Genomic DNA, 17,393 nt, shown 5'->3' on the forward strand with positions numbered 1-17,393 from the left:
CCTCTCTCTTTCTCCCTTCACCTTTCACTTTCTTTCTCTCTCCCCCATTCTCTTCCTCCATCCCCTCTCTCTTTCTCTTCCCCACCTCTCTCCTGCTTTCTTTCCTTCCCCCTGTTTCTCTCTTCCACCCTCCCTCCCCTCCTCCCTCTCTCTCTGTTTCGGCCTGCTCGTTGTTCCAGAGCCGGATTCGTCGGATGTGGAACGACACGGTGCGGAAGCAGTCGGAGTCTTCGTTCATGGCGGGGGACATCAACAGCACCCCGACGCTCAACCGCGGTGAGCCCCTGTTCTGTCAGTGCTCCTGCTTCTGCTTGAGCGACTTCTCCACCCCACTATTCCCAAGGACTTCTATACTCACATACACATGCAGAGCTCACAGCAGTGTTAATGAAAAGATACCATTCGTCTTATATATATATCGCTATGTCAACTTTTTTTTCATGTCGACTTATTATTTATACATCATAATTAGCTCTCTGTGGTGCCTTCTTTTAAAAATATTTTTCATCTTATTTCTCTCCACCCACTTTTACTTCTGACTGCTACTAGCCCACACTGTTTGGTTGCCGCGGGAGTCCCGTTAGTTTCAAGTGGAGAGCTAGAGATAAAAATAGAGATGCCTTGCCGCTAAAATACTATATAAAATAGGTTCATGTGTGTAAAATGTTCAGTGCTGATGTGGACTCAGAAGTCAGCAATGCACTCTTAGTCTGGATTGATTGAAAACAACTGTGTACTGAACTTATTTGATGTTGAAATTGGGCGTTCAACAACCAGAATGATAATAGTGGACACTGCCTCTGGATAAGGTCAGTAGAGTTAAATATAAGATATGTTCAAGATTCATTAAGGCTTTTCATTTCTTACTGCTTTGGTTTTACTTTCAAGTCGCTGTCAGTCATTGGTGACAGAAGTATGCAATTTTGTTACTAAAGTAAAAGGTACAGATACCAGGGAAAAAATAAAAATACTCAAGTAAAAGTAAAAGAATAAATATACATAAAAACTGACACAAGTGAAAGTATTAAGGTACCCGTTTAAATATGCACTTAAAGAGTTAAAAGTAAAAGCATTTTGTGCCGATTTTGAGATCTAATAAAACTTAAAAAGTAGTGATTTTAATAAGATTTGTGCTGAAGTATGTTTAACAATAAAATCTAGCTGTTTTTATTTGTATATTTTTGTTTGCTCAAACTGCAAACCCTCAGCCTTTTCAGCAGGTTTCACACAATAACAAAAAATACATCTACTTTTCAATTAGGTTCAGAAATGTAGAAATGGAGTTCTTAAATGTAGTTAAGTAAAAATAAAAAGTATCCTCTTTAAAATATACTTAAGTACAGATATCTAAAATCTATACTGAAGCATAATAGTTTTCTGGTTTACTTTGTTACCTTCCACCACAGACACTTCCTTTACAGATACTTTCCTCATAAACCAATGTAATGAAAACTTGTAGTTAAACTGAATCACAATATGCACACAAGAATAACACAACACAGAGTATGAGAATAGCCTTTAAATCTGCCATATGTTAATAAATCAACCAAAAAATTCTGTTTCAAGATGCATCCTTTGGTAGCATAGACATAACGGATATTATATTAATACAATAATTGATCATATAATTACCCTAAATTGATTTCAAACATTCAATCTATCCACTACACCGACTTGAGATTGCACTGCGCAGCCCTGTGGCAACTGAACCCCCTTTTGCACCAATCTCATCCATGTACAGTAATGAGGTACCAGCGACCTCTGACCCCCGCACAGCCTGCTACACTGGTATTTGGGAGCTGGAGACGAGCAAAAATGCCACTTCTGAACACTGCGATCACCTCTGGATAGATAGACAATCAAGGCTCTGCAGTGAAAAACAGCAGCAGGTTGAGAAAAGGGTTAGCGTTGCCGTTGACGATGACACACAGGCAAGTCGCTAAATCAGCCGTCACTCTGTATGCTAATTTCATCCATTTTGTTTTTAATGAACTGATTAGCGTGCGAGCGAATAGGGGGTAATTATTCTAATTGAGGAGAGTGACAGGAGCGAGGCAGGGGGCGATGAAGATGGGTGAGGAAGAGGAGTTGTATGTGTTGGGATAAGAATGGATGAGAGTCAGGGAGTGTGGTTGGAGGGGGGTGGGGGGTCGTCACGATACAGCAATCAGCAGACACACAACCAGGAGTCTTGTGCTGTCAAACAAGTGCAGCGTGGAGCATCTTCTTCACTGAGAGAAGTTTGTCTGTTGTCAGGGAGTGGAGAGACACCGGTTAGAGTGTGAGGGCTCCAACATCATGAATTTGTCGTTAATGAAGGCCTAATTTAAAATTAAAATCTTATATACAGTTTCTTTAAAGATGTACATATACATTTATACAATTATGGCTTATTTGACCCCAGTCTCTTGCTATTTTTGCTGCTTATTTTTAATTTATTATTATCATGTATATTGTTGCTTTGTTATTATAATTATAATATATATTTTTTGTGAGCTACTGTGATTCAATGATTTCCCTTGTGGGTCAATCAAGTTTATCTAAGTCTAAAGGCTGAATTATAGTTTTGCATTGATGCACACTCACTGCTACCGTCACCTTGTCACCATAATTTTTGATGTATGGATCTGCGTCGAGGTCTATGCGCCGCGAAGTAATTCACCGCCACAGCGCTAGGAGTTCATGTATACGTTATTTTAATAGATCCATGGTGTATACAAAATGAAACGGGAAAGCAGAGTACCGGAAATGTATGTAGAGCGATGGTAGAGAATAGCAACCACAGCCCATATTGTTTGTGTCGCTTTCCCTTACTGTTTGTGTCGGTTCGATGTGTAGTTACAAAATTTCAGAGGTGCACGTCACTCTGCGGCGAAGGTTCAAGGCGACGCAGATTCTCTTTGACGCATGACCATAAATTGGGCTTAAACCCTGTTAAAGTCCAGTGTTGTCATTACAGCATTGTACTGCAATTTTCCCACTTAACTCCTGTTTGAACTGCAGTTTGATGAGATGAGACGAGCAAACATCTCACAATTCTCCCTGAGGGACTGACTAAAATCTTATGGTAAAACATACTGAAATATGCTAAGGATATCGCAAGTTTTCAAAAGCACACATTTTGTACAGTTAAACTGCTACAAACTGCTCAGCTGGTATATTTTATACGACAAATTTTCTTTAATGTAACTGTACATAACTGGTCGTGGGTAAATGTGGACCAGTAAGTACGTTTTTACTATGAAATCAGTAAATATGTTTTCTTTTCAGAAGCCACTTTGTTGTAAGCATTATTTTACATTGCTGACTATTTTTAGTTAGTCTAGTAATACTATTTCCTGCTGTTGATAAATTGTAGTGTATAAGTAGTAGTAGCAGTAGTAGCAGTAGTAGAAGTAGTAGTAGTAGTAGTAGTAGTAGGAAATGTATTTCTAAATTTAGAATGCTGTTCTACACATAAATAATACTTTTCTATATAAACATGCATATACGTTTTGAGTACCTCTTCCTCAGTCCCGTTAGTTTCATTAGGCTTTTACATGAGTCTAGCCATAGAACTGAACACAATACGCTGACTTTGAAGGACTCGCACACATTTGCATAAAAGCTTCATATTTTATGCATTTAGTCACGGCCCTTGTTCTGATGCTTTCATGGTATTTTATCCAGCTACCCCCCACTGTGTTGGATCAAACTAGAGCTACGTACAGCCCCTGCAGAGCCTCATGTACACACACTCCTATTAGGTACAAAACATGCTGCAAATCCCTGCCTGATCTCTGTTGTGGATAAATTAAAAATCTGGCTTGAGAACACAGCTAATTGAAGACACAGTCGAGCGAGCCAGAAGATGTACGATTGTGCCAAAAAAGACGAAAAGAAGAGTGGAAATGATAAATAAATATTGGGGTGCCAGCGCATTTTTCTGCTTTTTGTTAGATTTGCTGATGTCTTTGTGATGAACGGCGCACACTAGACCTGAAGGTTGCCTCTGAGTACTCTCCGTCATGCTGTCCTATTTTTAATTTCATGCCATTTCTATTCCAGTTGCCTCCGGCTGCCGACATACATGGACATTACACAACACTGTGCCATTTCTTTGAATTATATTTGTCTTGTGTTGTTGGCATTCACATTTCCACTGTGAAATTAACTGTGTTTCAATGGCTGCACCCCAAGACTACATAATGGCATGCATTACAGTTTTTGCCCCCCCATCTGGCTACATTGTTGTGAGTAAAGGGAAAGGAGAGAATCAAAATGAATGGCAATGCTTTTAAACATTACCTGTCGGCTGCCATTTTATTTGTTACTCAAAGGTTACAATCAGCAGGCGTAAACAGTCAGGGCTACACTGTGAAATGCATTACTCTATAAAGGCGCGACATAATAAAAAATAACCCCAGAATGAATAAACAGTAAATATTTTTATGATAGCGGATGTTATTATTGACTCTGTGAATTTGCTACACCTATTGAAAGCACGGGCTGTATTTGCATATATTTGATTCACACTTATGGTTTGTTTTTCTTTTACACAGCGACCATGGGCAACCACCTCCTGACGAACCCCGTGCTGCAGACGCGCTCCGGTACTTCCCCGTACAACACACTGCTGGCCGAGAGCTTCACCCCTCCCTCCCCTGGCGTCTTCAACTCCACCGGTTAGCACTGCATAGCTCTCTCTCATGTGTGTCTGTATGTATGTATGTATGTCAGGGGGAGACATGGCGTACATTCACACAGCTGTGGTCCCGTGTGCCCGGTGTACCGGTGTCTTTTGTGAAATGATGTAGCTGTCAAGCACACGCACTAGACCAAACACAACACAGCCAGGCACTGCCAGAATCTGCCGCCATCTGCCCAGAGCCCCAGTCTTGGTAAAAACAGGCACAAATTGATTGGAACTTTAGCTACAGCTGCGCCTGCCAGGATACGCCACACTTTTCTTCTTCCTCTCTTTGTGGAAGTGAAGTCGATTTAATGACAGTGCCTCTGTGAAACCTGGAGTGTGCTCCAGCCAAAACACATATTACTTGTCTATTTAAAATGGCTGACCATGGTTTAATAAAATAGCATTATTTCTGTTTTGGGTGACCTGTAGAAAATTTGGTTTCCTTACAATCCATTACAATTCTGCTGTGAGCCTGTTGTGTCATTAAACAATAGGGCAAAATAGATTGGAAACTGCTCAGGTGTATGGTAACCCACAGAGTAACTCTTGGGAGGCAGAGCCTACACCATAAGCACCCTGAGAACAGCTGCATGTGCGGTCCGGTGTAACATACAGTGACACATGGATATAGCAGCAGTGTGAGGAGGAGAATTAAGGCTGCATTTGTATTTAATATTTTAGAGGCTCTCTGCACAATACGTCAGGCCTGATGGCCACAGGCACGGCAGCCAGGACGTTTTTAGAACTGAGTGGGAGAGGAAGTGTGGGGCGCGCTTCATTACAATGTCTAATTACCCAGTGCACTCCAGAAGAAGAACGTTGATTAAAGTCAAACTCTGCATTAAATTTTAACAATAGACATGATCCTCACAGTCTGAAGGAGAGGGCTCCTGCTCTGCTCGGTGCAGTATAATTCAACAGAGATATGGTTTGGTGGAGTGATAGCATAAACACTGCTGTGACTGCGTCTGTGAATCAATCATTTATTCATTCATATTTCTCTCTGACAACAGTAAATAAATATAAAACTTAGACAAAGTTTTGTGTTATTTTACTAAAACAGGACAGGGCTGTGTGGGCCACAGCAGGTGGATGTTTGTATGTAAGGGTGAAAAAGTGACGAGTGGATGATGATGTTAATGTTAATCTGAAACATTGTAAACTGAATGCATTATGTTCATGTGCTCTTACTATGTACTTAAGACCCTTACTAAGCTTGTACTTTCTAATTGTTTTGCATGACTTTCCCTTTGATGCACAGGAACCTTTCGCGACCCAAGTAAGTGTAGCTCACCACAGTTCACTCTGCTGTAAGCGCCTCATCTTATATTTAAAATGAAATGTTCTTCTGTCCCGCTGTGGAATAATGAGTCTGTGTCCTGTGTGTGTTTGGGTCCAGAGAGCACGCTGTCCAAAGGTCGCGACCCCTGTGGGATGGAGACCCTGCCTCTCAATGGTAACTTCAACAACAGCTACTCCCTGCGCACAGGGCCTGGTGCGGGGGGCAGCTGCGACTTCCTGAGCGCGGACAGGAACAGCCCTCCTTTGCTGAACCCTCGTGGGGCAGAGACTCTGGGGGGCGGAGCCAGGAGAAACCTGACGGACGCTGCGGCGTTTGAAAAGATGATTATCTCCGAACTTGTGCACAACAACTTAAGAGGAGGAGGAGGAGTAGGAGGAGGAGGAGGAGGGGGAGATCAGGGGGACAGGATATGTGCTAACATCAATCGCCCTCATGCTGCGCTGGGCCGGGGTCCAGTGGAACAGTCTCTGAGCCTGGATGAAGATGAGGACTTCATCAGAGAGGGGCACCAGCGCACCCCGCAGGACGTGGAGCTTCTGTACAAGGCTTTGGAGGAGCCACTGTTACTGCAGCAGGCCCAGTCTGTTCTGTACCAGAGCGATGCAGAGGAGTCTGAGAGCTATACGGCCGACCTCACTGAGAGCCTGGGGCACAGTGGGAACAGTGGACAGAGTGGGGCGGGACAGGGGGGCAGCAGGGGGGCAGACTCCCCTGCTCGTGACTCCCTGTACACCAGCATCACTAACCTGCGAGACTCGCCCTACCCCGACAGCAGTCCTGAGCCTCTGGAGGTGGTGCCACGCTCCGCACAGCCCCCCGAGGAGCTCTACTACAGCTCGGGACGGCCCGCCCTGGGCTCTCGCGGGGCTCCAATGCAGACCTTCTATCAGGCAGCCCCTCGGAGGCCGAGCGGGGATGGCCCCCCTGCTCTAGAGCCCCCCCACAGTGAGGGAGACGGACAGATGCAGCTGGTCACGAGCCTGTGACTGCGGCCAAACAGGAAGCTGGGGACTACTGCGATGGGCCCGCCTCCTGCCTCGCCTCTCTGATGTTTGGATGCCTTTTATCTCTGACTCTCATTTACCTAAAGGTGACCTTTAGGGGGCGTTTTTGACCCCCATCCTGCTGGAGAGGTGTCCCCTCTCCTGTATGCCCCACTTTCTTGTGGTTCCCTAAGGCCAAGTCCAGCAATCTGAATGTACCTGTTACCCCTTTTACCTTCAGATATGTATTTGTTAAGATTTTTATGTAATTTATCTTCAAACCTGCCTCCAGAGATGAAATTATCATTTTGTATTTTCTTCTTTCCTTTTCTTACCGTCCATAGTTCATCTGATAGGAGTAGTCAGCTGTGGAGAGAGGCCATGTAGTACACAATTGTAACCTACAAAATCATCACTCAAAAATCTCTTTATTGTTGCCAAAAATATCTTGTATTGAGCCAGAACAGGAAGTAGAACTGTCTCAAATGTGCACACAGCCACTCATCAGAAGTGCTCATTATCAAGATCAGACACAGGCTCTGGTCAAAGTACAGGGAGGGACATTTCAGTGCAGTTGCCTTGATGTTTTTGCTGTGAATGGATAATGAAGGCGGGACTATGTAAAAAGGGGAGGTAAACATGGACTCTAATCTGATGAGGTTGAAGAGCACCCTCCCTAAGACTGGCCTGTCCTCTCTGCTCTGCTCTGGTCTTTGCTTTAGGCATTTAAAAATGACTGCATTGCTATTGTTTTCTAAGAGAGTATTCCATTTGTTGACTATGGGGGCCTGAGAGCGTGTGATGCTCCCGGACCCTCAGGACTTTTGTGTTCAGCCTAGCCAGTTGGAAATGGACTTGTTTCCGTGTGTGGTTGTGAGAAACCAAATTCAGAAATGCCACAGATGCACTGGTCATTGGTACAGTATAACGTGTACATAGGAGCCACACGAGAATCTACTTTATTCCTACCATGTAAATAGACACACCAGAGGATCAAAAGCAACAAAAGCAGCATAACTTGAGAAATGAATTCTTGTATTTGCAACAAACCGAAGACTGAAAAATAAAATGTTTTGGAGTTTGTGACTGAAGTACTTTACTGTCTCTTTCCTGGTCCCTTGTGCCTGACACCCTGACATTGAGTGAGTTTCCATAAAGCGCATTTGTACTGGAGAGCCGCAGTCGGGCTGGGTCACTAAAGCACGCTTTTAGAGCTCCAACTGCGTGGACAGGTTAGAAATTGTGATATTACAAAGAAAAAGAGGAAGGAAAGAACATAAAGTAAAGTTTAAAACAATCTAACATTTTTTTAAATTATGTATTTAATTTAGACATTTGACATTTATGTATTTAATTCAGACATTTGATTATTTTATAAGCACTGTAGCCAATTGATGGATTTAAAAAATGTTTTCTCTTTGTATTGCTTGGACTTGCTTACACTGGAATGTTTCACAGAATGGCATTAGACATCATATTATGTGCAAACTAGACCTAGACATAGACGAGGAGGCGAAACCACCAGGCCAAGTTACAGGTCAGTACTCTGGAGGCACCCTGTTCACAGTAACAATGCACACTTCTTAAGGAATCTTCTAAACAACACTTATAATTAAGGAAAAAACTAGATAAATAAGTCTCATGCCATGCGGTGAAATATCATCTCCATGGAGACAAGCAGGTGACTGACCCCCAATGAAAAAAGCACCTTTAATTAACCAGGAAAACCCCACTCTTTTATTGCATAATTTCTCCTTATTGTTGCCCTCCTCAGATTTTCCAAACATATATATCGGCTACAGTTTGCCATGTGCAGTGATATCCACACTACACAACACAACATTAAATGAAATCTAACATCGGTCTGGGCTGTTGAGTTAATTCATACATATAGGTCCTGATAGCCGCTTTGTACAGTTCACTGTCATATAATACTTGACATGTTTTTTGTGTTTGACCTTTGAACTTTCCGGGATGATTGGCTGGAGGCATCTGGGGAGATGGAGGTGGGAGGTGTTTGAACAGTGAGAGCAACGTAGCCAAATGTCAGACTGTGCCTCAGAGGTGCAGAAAGGAATTGTGGGTTACAACGGCATCTATGAAGCAATTAGGTTCTAGCTTGTAGTATTTGAGGCATACGCACAGAGGCACTTTTTACAACGTAGATACATTGTGTAGTTTAACTTCTAAAACATTTTGGTGAATCTATTTTCAACTTCTAAAGTGTAAATTATAATGTAACAGGATTGTAATTTAAGATTGGATATACAAAGGTGTATTTTTAATTAGTCTTCATTGAAATGTAGCATTAAAAAACACAGGGGTAAGAGTTCAAAAATAACACCATCTGTAGAAGAAGCATGTAGAAGTACATATTTGAAAACAACTACAAAAATGCTTCTTTTTTTTTCCATATGTACGCATTGACTTCTATTTCTATTTTCACTGAACCACTAAGGTAATTATTTTTCTCATTTACAGTATCAAAAAGTGAAGTTGAGTAGAAAGCATAAATTTCACCACTTACTGGGGATCTTAGTGAGATACATACCCTTAAGAGAGGTCGGTTGGAGCTGAGGCAATAGCATATACATAAGCAAACAACCATTTTTCTGCTTATTTATTCACAATGGGCAATTTAGCTCCACCCATATGAATCTTCATTATCCAGTTTCTTTCCACCTCTGCTTATCTCTGCTCTTGATATAGAACCTCAAAGGGTTCACTGAATTCCAAAGCCTGTTTTTACCATAATAGTGTTTCTCAAACTGTGATACATGAGGCCCTCTGCAGTTTGAGTATTTCTTTAAAGGTGTACTATGGAACATTTTGGTTGGGGTTCCGTCACCTGCTTGTTTCTATGGATATGCCATTACTCTGCCTGGAATATTTCACACTTTAAACAGCTCTACCTTACATTTATTCAATTGTTTTTTACTGCTCAAAAATACCTAAAGAAACAGGCATTTTGTCTATTAGCTGGGTTGTATCTCTACAGATCTGACCTGTCACTTGGTCTGGTTTAGTCTCCATGAAGATATAAACGTTTAATACCATAGCATGAAACATTTAACGGAACATCCACCAGAAAAGTTACAAAGCGCTTTAATTTATAAATACATCCATTCATATTTTTGCCCTGCTTTGGGTTATAAATTATTTAGAATTACTATATCCATGGTTTCGTCTTATTTGATTCCTGGTTCAGTTTCATATTAGACCATATTTAGGCCTGATATAGTCATAGTCCAGGTTTAGATCTGCTGCTACTTGACAGCCAGTGTGAAAAGTTTGAGAACCACTTGTATAATATAAACGCTCACAAATGAAATCCCCCTCTCAAATGTTAGTGGTGTCCAGGTTTTTGTGAGGAGAGTGGAGGGACCAGACTGCCCCAGGACGGACATGAAGCACAGAGCGTGAAAATGACAAGTAGCTTTGAATGATTGAGACAAACACAATTCCAATATGCCACCTTATGTTAGCCATTTGAGAAATTACACGTCAAAATGAAATCCAATGGCTAGAGTAATTTCCCCTCAGCACATCTACCTGACCTTTAAAACAGTTCTGGGTTGTATTTATAGATATTAGTTATGGTTTATTTATCCTTTTTATGTGTGTTATGAATGTTTATGTATTTTGATTTATTCATGGCATTGTTTCTTTCACAGTCTCATCCGTAAAAACCTGGGCCGGGTGAAGAAGTGTGATAGTATTTGGACTGAACGTGAGGAGAAAGTGAATGCAGCCACTTGTATGTGACATTTGGCTCAGAGTGTCCCACTTCTGAGCAGCGTAAAGGACACATTTTACCCTCCACTCCTGAAGCCAATAAGAAAGAAGGGCTAAACACAAAAAGGATTTATGAGAAAGGACCAGTTATTTTTTTTTTCTACTATGTCAAACTAGGGGCTTAAAGGTGCACTATGAAACTTTATTATTACATTATTGCTTGGCCTGGAGTGTTCCACAGTATAGCATTAAATGTATCTATCGTTATCGAGACAAGGTAGTGACACCAGTTACAGGTTAGAGCATTGTTTCCCAAAGACTGGGTCACAAGAGGGTTTTTTTTGAGTTGCCTTGTCACGATCTGCATGTAGGTCTGCAATACACAGTTCTGCTGCAAAAACGCAGACAGGCCCACCTTTCTCAATAGAAATGTTGGAATGTTAAAACATTTTTTGTATAATTTCTAATCTTTTTATTATTATTTTATTGACTATTTTGTTCCAATATTTCAGGTTCAATAGAATGTTGAAAAGAAAAAGAAATGGGCTACATTTAATGTCTAAATAGGCGACTTATGGATGCCTTTTATTGCTGGTTCTATTACTGTTTTTCATTGTTTAAAAGTTGAGTAATACTAATTGTTCAGATAGACACAATCACTCAGTCAACAATGAAATATCCTCATTAATGTTCAGTAATGGTCAAATCCACCTTTATTTTGTGATTTACGAATGATGTCTATTGACTTGGGTCGCAAAGGTTTGTGACTTAAAATATGGGTCCCCAGAAAAAAAAAGTTTGGAAAACACTGGGTTACAGGACAGATCCATGTTTTTCCAAGTATATTTTAGCAATAAAAACACTTGTGATTGTGCAAATTCAAAGTGGATAACTTTAATGTTGTACAGTGGAACATTCAAGGAAAATTGGTAACTTTGTCAAGGAGACAAGCATGTAGTGAAATCAACCACCAGAAAAATTATATGCACCTTTAGCATACTAATAGTTCAGCATTTTTTGGTGGTATTTGCTGGACAAGCTGCTATGGCAACAAATGGGGAAAACTAATTAAAAGTTCTATGTTACTCAAAATTGACTCTTGTGAGCTTTAAACCATGTTTACTATTGTTACCTCATCAAAAACATGCCTCAAGTTGTGTTTTGTCCACCTTGTGATGTCATGAAACAGTTTTCAATTTAACAGCTACCTTTTACTTTATGTTCAGTAGAAATTCCAGAGTTAAAAATATCCAAATAATTCCAGTGAAGGTGTATGAAACACAGTGGAGCACATTTGTATTGCCACATGACATCACAAAGTGGAACAAAGTGTTTTCCATTCCAGAGAAGAACTCAGCCTAAATATGCAGGGTTTTTGTGCATGAATGTAACAAACCACAACTCCAGGTATGTTTTTTTAATGAGGAAACAACATTACAAGATAGATCCAATAGTGTAAATAGGCCCTTTAAGTAATTTGTAACAGGCCATGTTCAATCTAGCATAATTTTGAGGTAATACAATTGTACCCTACATTCTGAGAGATTCCAGTAGCCACATAACTTGTCGCATTTGTAATAGTTATGTGGTCACTGATGTTTTGCAACACACTTCTTTTTAACCTTTCAGAATTCTTTCTAGAAGCGTGTTTCTGCACAAAAATATGTTGGCTTTCATTTGCTGAACTTTTAAACTCTGTCAATTTGTGATTCACTAGTGCCTTGCTTACCAGCAGTCAACCAAGGACAAGCCTATTTCCTCAAAGATAAAACAGTTCACTTGGGTTTGCAAGTGTTAATGGTCCCACCAGAGAGCCCTCATCATAATCATCATTCTCCTCTTCACAGCCATCACCATTAAGCCTGCTCCTATTCCATCTACTGCATTTGACATAATGTGCTGATAGTGTTCTTTCGGGACCTGCCCTGGGGAAGCAACAACCCACAAGAGGGGCGATATTATACGTCACTATGATTTTTTTTTCTCGTACAAATTTTAATATCAATCTCAGTGGACTCCATTAGCGCGGTGTTGTTGGTGTTAATTTGTTTTGTCAAAGGCTTTGTTTATCCCTGGATTAATATCTCAATAAACAGCCGTGTACAGTATTGCGGTGTTAAATGATGATCTTGATTATACGTTAGAAATGTCCAGGGCCCACGCTACCGATTTGTAGAGTAGCTGGGTGGGAGTTCCAGCAGCATTCAGACCCCTCCAAAACCTTTAATTACAATAACGCAGTAGGTACCAATTTACAGCAGTGAACTCACCCACTCTCACGCCGTCTCTGTTAGCAAACATGCTCCGATTTGATTGTGAGGAAGCCGCGCGCCGCGTTTAGATGGTTGGACAGATTGTTTTTATTGTTACATGAGAAAATGAAGTCTCTCCACCGGTGGAATTCATGAACATGTGCAGCGGGCGTTTGCTGACCTCTTGTGGCTGCAGTTTGTATCTGTGACCCTATCTCGCAACTGTATGAAATCTTTTTTTTTCCATCAGACTTTACAGAGAGGACGCAGGAAATGAATGAATGTAGATATGTACTACAACTGGCTACACTAAATCCCCTTGAACGTCACCTATCTCACCTAAACCAACATCCAACAGCGACACAAACTGATCAGCCAGTGAATCAGAATGTGCTTAAATGACTTTAAGATGATGTGTTGCTTTTTTACTGGTACTAAACATAGACAATTATTTTAAATGTCATTAATTATCAACTGCATCTTGTATTGACCTCACATAACCTTACTATTCTTGTGTCTTTAAAATAAGATAGATACTTTATTGATCCCGAAGGAAATTCAAAGTTTGGCAGCAGCATCATAGCAACATAGCAGTCCATTCTCTTGCATTCATCATTTATAGAGGTGTGTTGTAAAGACGAATGGCATGTGGGACAAATGACTTCCAGAGTTTATTCGTGGAGCAAGACAGAGACAAGAGCCTGTCCCCAAAGATGCTCTCCTGTCAGGTGACGGTTCAAGGCGTGCTGGGGGTTATCCACAATGGACAGGAGCTTTTTCAGGGCCCTCTTCTCAACTACAGATGTTAGTGAGTCCAGCTTCGCACCCACTACAGAGCCTGTCTTCCTCACCAGCTTATCCACCCGCATCAGCAGTAATTGCAGGATAACTCAACCATGCATGAATCCATTGAATGAATCCAAGCCAAAACCATTATAACACATTTAAAAGCCCATAAAAACATTTTCTGAATATTAAAATCACTGGCTTTTAGTTGTTAATTGCACTAACAGTTGAGTACCCATGGAGTGACCTCTGTTGGGAAGACAGAGACAGCCCAAACTGTCTGACATGTTGGAGTGTTTTGCAGGTGGTTTGGATGACCTTTGACCCCTCAGTCATCTCCGAGGCTTACCCAACCGTGGCAGTCTATCATTTACCCAGCGGAGGTCCCAGTCTGTTCGCACACACTTGACCCGTTATTCACTCGGGACTGTTTTAACCAGTTATTTGTGTGGACTACATCATATCAGCATGAGACGGGGGTATTGTGTGAACCGGGAGCCGCTGGAGGTCAGAGGTCATGGGCTCCACGGGGAACCGGTCTGCAGCATCGTCAATGTCAAAAATGTCACAAAATCATTGAGGTGAGTCTATGGTGAGATCTCAACAGAGGATAAGAAGATGGATGGTGAAGAATTGTGTTAGCATTTTATCACAAAGTTGCTTCATATTGATCAAACTACTAAATAATAAAGGGAAAATAGCGAGCACTCACTGTTTAAATGTGGTTCTGGATATACACTATTGTAGCTATCTGCCAATGAAAACATTACTTTACATTACATAACATCCACATTTTGTCCCAAACCAAAGTAAATCAAACTTAATTTTTTTAGGATAAAGAAACTGTGATACTGGGTTCAGATTATTAACAAATTTGAAGAATTAAATTGAGAATAAAGAACAGTACATTTCTGATTAAATTTTTGTAAAGGTGAAACCGAAATTATACATCTGTGAAACTGAAATTATACATCTATTGTATTATAGTTGATATGATTCATAAAGATGTCCAGTTTGAAAGAACCAGTGGAAGTTTTCTTTATTGATTAGAAGGCTGTTTTTCAAGCTCCCTGGTTCAAATAGGAATATATCTTGCACAGTGTTGTGTTAATTTAACTATATTTTCAAATTTTTATTTATCTAGATTTTTGAGTGACTATTTCTTTTCTCCTGCTGTTCATAAACTGTGCGTTGCAACAGGGACTTTCCCCATTGTAAGTGAAAAGAGTTCTCTTAGAGGTTCTGTTAGCGTTTGCATCACTTTTTACCACAGCACTTAACAAACTTAATATCTGCACATATTAATAAAACCTATAGAAAATCCGTACATGGTAGTAGCTTGGGGCTTGCTGTGGTGTGATCCTGTGGGTGCTAAATGAATACATGTGTAATAACAGTGATTATCATAGTAGATGCACATCAGTGTATGGACCTCATAATTCAAAATGGAAATGAAAAGATTTCCTTAAGCACTTCGGTAGTCATGTTTTATTCATGGGGTGGCCTGCAGGTTAGCGTTCTGCTGCTCTAGCGTGGACTGTGGTGGGAGGCTGGGGACTGAAGACAGGGCTGGGTCCTGAGTCAGCCCCCCTTTGAACCAAAACATATGCAGATATGGCTTCTGGGAACCTCTTGGCTTTGACTGGAAACTACCGCTAAAAGCTAACTGCTCAGAATCAAGGCAACAGCAGAATCTTCTGTCTGAGATCAACATAACCTAAAATGACATTTCACAAATTGATCAGAATAGTTCTATTAGTTATAGTTATATAATTGTACTGACTACCTTGCTTTAAAGATCCTATATTACACGAAATTTATTCTCCCATGTTACATATCTGGAGTTGTGCTTTTTTCATTCACACATGTTGAGTAACCCTTCATTATTAGTCTGTCCACATCTCTAAATGCCCCGTTCCACCTTGTGATGTCATAAAGCAGTTTGCAGCTACTTTAACTTTAGTTCAGTAAAGATTAGCAATTCCAGGGCTGAAATTTTCCAAATGATTCTAATGAAGGCGTAAGGAGTTTAAAGACACAGTGGAGCACTTCCTGCATTACCACATGACATCACAAGGTGTTTTCAGGTTGGGAGATGAACTAAAATGCATGGTTTGTACTAGTATATGTTAAATGTGTGAATGAAACAAAACACGACTCCACCTATGTTTTTGACGAGGAAACAACATAGATCAGAAAATAGTAACAGAGGCCCTTTAAACAAATAATAATTTGCATATCTTCACACCCTTTGTATAACATCCCTTGCTTGTTTTCCCCCAATCTGTAGTATACTCTGAGCCAACTAAACTGACCATCACAAAGCCAACGCAGCAGGCTGCAGCAGTGTCAGTGTTTGGCCCAGGCTTTAGTCTGAGCTGTCCACACAAGAGGGATGAGCGGCCGCATGCTAATCTCGCCAACAGGGGGCTTTGTCTCACTACAGTGACTAGAGTCTGTATTAGAAGGCCAGCTCTCGAGAAACCCATCTACAGTAAGTGTATGTGTAGTCCTGTTTCTCCAAAGCATCAGTCAAGGTTAATTAATCATACTGCGAGTGTGATCCCTGATGTAATCTTTTAATAACAACTTCATCCTGAGTAGTAAGTGTCACGCTGCTATGTGTTTATGTACTGTGGAGTCACCATAAGAAGGCCAATGAGCAGGAGATCACTAAGGGAATAAACACCAAAATGTCCTCCTGGATATTAGACACATTTAGCTCCACGGCAACTCCTGTGTGAGCCGTCACTTCATTTCCCACAATGCCAGAGTCACAGGGAAGTCGTACAGGAGACTAATTGGCTCATATGAGGAGCATCAGAGCGTAGCATTGGCAGCTAATTACAGCATAACTGCAGTTTTCCCATGTTGGAGGCTACTTTTATTGCACACGTGACACTGGGCGGACAATAAGATTTCAATGCGCGGATGACCTTCCTGACAATTACTGCAAACAGTAACCATGTTAAGCTCATGAGAAGGTTCTGGGTCAAAGAACTTCAAACATGTTTGAGGAATGATTTCTTCTTGGGTCAATAATTACGTACCTTATGCCAAAGGCTCTTACTGGAGAGGAACCAGCTATCATCAGCTATTACTGGAGTAAACGAGCGAAGATGGAGGAATGAGAAGAGTAAGATACACTCCCTAACTTAACCAGGCATTGAGGTATGTGTTTGAACCTTCTTTGGGCACATAAAGCACCAACAATATTGTTTCAAATAGGCCTAATATTAGGACAGTACTGAAACAGGTCACAATCTGGTGTACTACTGTATACTGCAAATTCATAACTGTTGATCAACTAATAATATGCTGATTACCTTTTATAGGCCTGTATAAACTGAGGTTTTATTCTAATGGCTGCCCCCTTTCCTACAGGTCCAAGATGATTCAATTACTGTCTAAACCAAATTTAGCACTGAAAATGTAGCTATCTATGCCTACCTATAGCCTGTAGGAATATACTGGTAAATGGTCACATTTTTCTATAGCGCTTTTCCACCTTCAAGGCACTCAAAGCGCTTTACAACAAGGAACCACTCACCCATTCACACACACATTCACACACCAGTGTACGCAGACACTGTGGGCAAGGTGGGTTAAGTGTCTTGCCCAAGGACACAACGACAGCATTCATCTGTGGGAGCTGGAAT

The 17,393-nt window shown here is 40.9% G+C and overlaps 1 protein-coding gene across 1 annotated transcript in view; it reads left to right on the forward strand.

Moving 5' to 3' along the window:
- adgrl1a (adhesion G protein-coupled receptor L1a) overlaps positions 1-6,964 on the forward strand; it is a 93,654-nt gene extending 86,690 nt beyond the window's left edge. The window contains exons 22-25 of the mRNA XM_055152407.1: positions 180-276; positions 4,542-4,664; positions 5,937-5,954; positions 6,075-6,964. Coding sequence (XP_055008382.1) covers positions 180-276; positions 4,542-4,664; positions 5,937-5,954; positions 6,075-6,964 — 1,128 coding nt within the window. The remainder of the gene's footprint in view (positions 1-179; positions 277-4,541; positions 4,665-5,936; positions 5,955-6,074) is intronic.
- The last annotated feature ends 10,429 nt before the right edge of the window (positions 6,965-17,393 follow it).

The sequence above is a fragment of the Boleophthalmus pectinirostris genome, unplaced genomic scaffold, assembly GCF_026225935.1.
Source record: "Boleophthalmus pectinirostris isolate CB_2022bp ecotype Guang Dong unplaced genomic scaffold, ASM2622593v1 HiC_scaffold_17, whole genome shotgun sequence".
In the NCBI taxonomy this organism is placed as follows: Eukaryota; Metazoa; Chordata; class Actinopteri; order Gobiiformes; family Gobiidae; genus Boleophthalmus; species Boleophthalmus pectinirostris.